The sequence below is a fragment of the Condylura cristata genome, unplaced genomic scaffold (assembly GCF_000260355.1).
Source record: "Condylura cristata isolate star-nosed mole 26May11 unplaced genomic scaffold, ConCri1.0 scaffold00008, whole genome shotgun sequence".
In the NCBI taxonomy this organism is placed as follows: domain Eukaryota; kingdom Metazoa; phylum Chordata; class Mammalia; order Eulipotyphla; family Talpidae; genus Condylura; species Condylura cristata.
The window spans coordinates 3,022,860-3,023,802 of record NW_004567109.1 but is presented as its reverse complement, the minus strand read 5'-3'; the positions used below and the strand labels follow the sequence as shown (position 1 = coordinate 3,023,802).

Below are 943 nucleotides of genomic sequence, written 5' to 3'. Positions count from 1 at the left end.
CCGGGTCCCCCGTCTGAGCCGCAGCCCCTTGGCTTGTGTGTTCCAGCAATGAATCAAATGGCCACACAGTCCCGGCAAATTCATCTCTTTTATCCTCGCTTATGAATAAGGTAAGAACCATCCATCACACGCCTCCCGTCCCCCCACCCAGAGAAATTAAAGCTGCGCTGGGGGGTGGGGGGATGTGTTTGTTTTTTAATGTTTTGCCTCTAATAAGATGAGTTTGTACCATTTAAATTTTGAGGCCATTTTTCATCGGATATAATTTCAGAGCCACTGCTTACAAATTAATTTAATGAACTGGCTGAAGAAATATATTCCAGCCTCTGACAACCTTTTCTCCCCTCAGACGGAGGGTTCCGAAAGCTTTAGCGGAGCCTCTAACTTCTCTCACTCTAGCACAAGAGCTACCACATCAAGGACGACGCCTACGCCAAGGACGGCTTCAAGAAGTTCTACAAGTACGAGGAGTGCAAGTACGAGGGCTGCGTGTACAGCAAGGCCACCAACCACTTCCACTGCATCCGCGCCGGCTGCGGCTTCACCTTCACCTCCACCAGCCAGATGACCTCGCACAAGCGCAAGCACGAGCGCAGGCACGTCAGGGCCGGGGCGCTGGGGCCGCCCCCCGCGCTGCTGGGCGCCAAGGACCCGGAGCAGGAGGAGTCCAGCAACGACGACCTGGTGGACTTCTCGGCCCTGAGCAGCAAGAACTCCAGCCTGAGCGCCTCCCCCACCAGCCAGCAGTCCTCCGCCTCCCTGGCCCCCGCCGAGGCCGCGCCCAAGCCCCCCAACAGCAAGCTCCCCGGGCTGCTGCCCCAGGGCCTGCCCAGCTCCATCCCCCTGGCCCTGGCCCTCTCCAACGCTGGCCTGCCCCCCGCCTCGCCCTACTTCCCCATCCTCCCCGGCCGGGGCAGCGCCCCCCTGCCCGTGGGCGCCCCCG

General features: G+C 60.2%; 1 protein-coding gene across 1 annotated transcript in view; it reads left to right on the top strand.

Annotated features, from left to right (window-relative positions):
• Positions 1–943, top strand: part of CASZ1 (castor zinc finger 1) — a 32,761-nt gene that overhangs the window by 18,990 nt on the left and 12,828 nt on the right. Inside the window, exons 6-7 of the mRNA XM_012722069.1 lie at positions 47–110; positions 400–930. Of these exons, the coding sequence (XP_012577523.1) occupies positions 47–110; positions 400–930 (595 nt within the window). The remainder of the gene's footprint in view (positions 1–46; positions 111–399; positions 931–943) is intronic.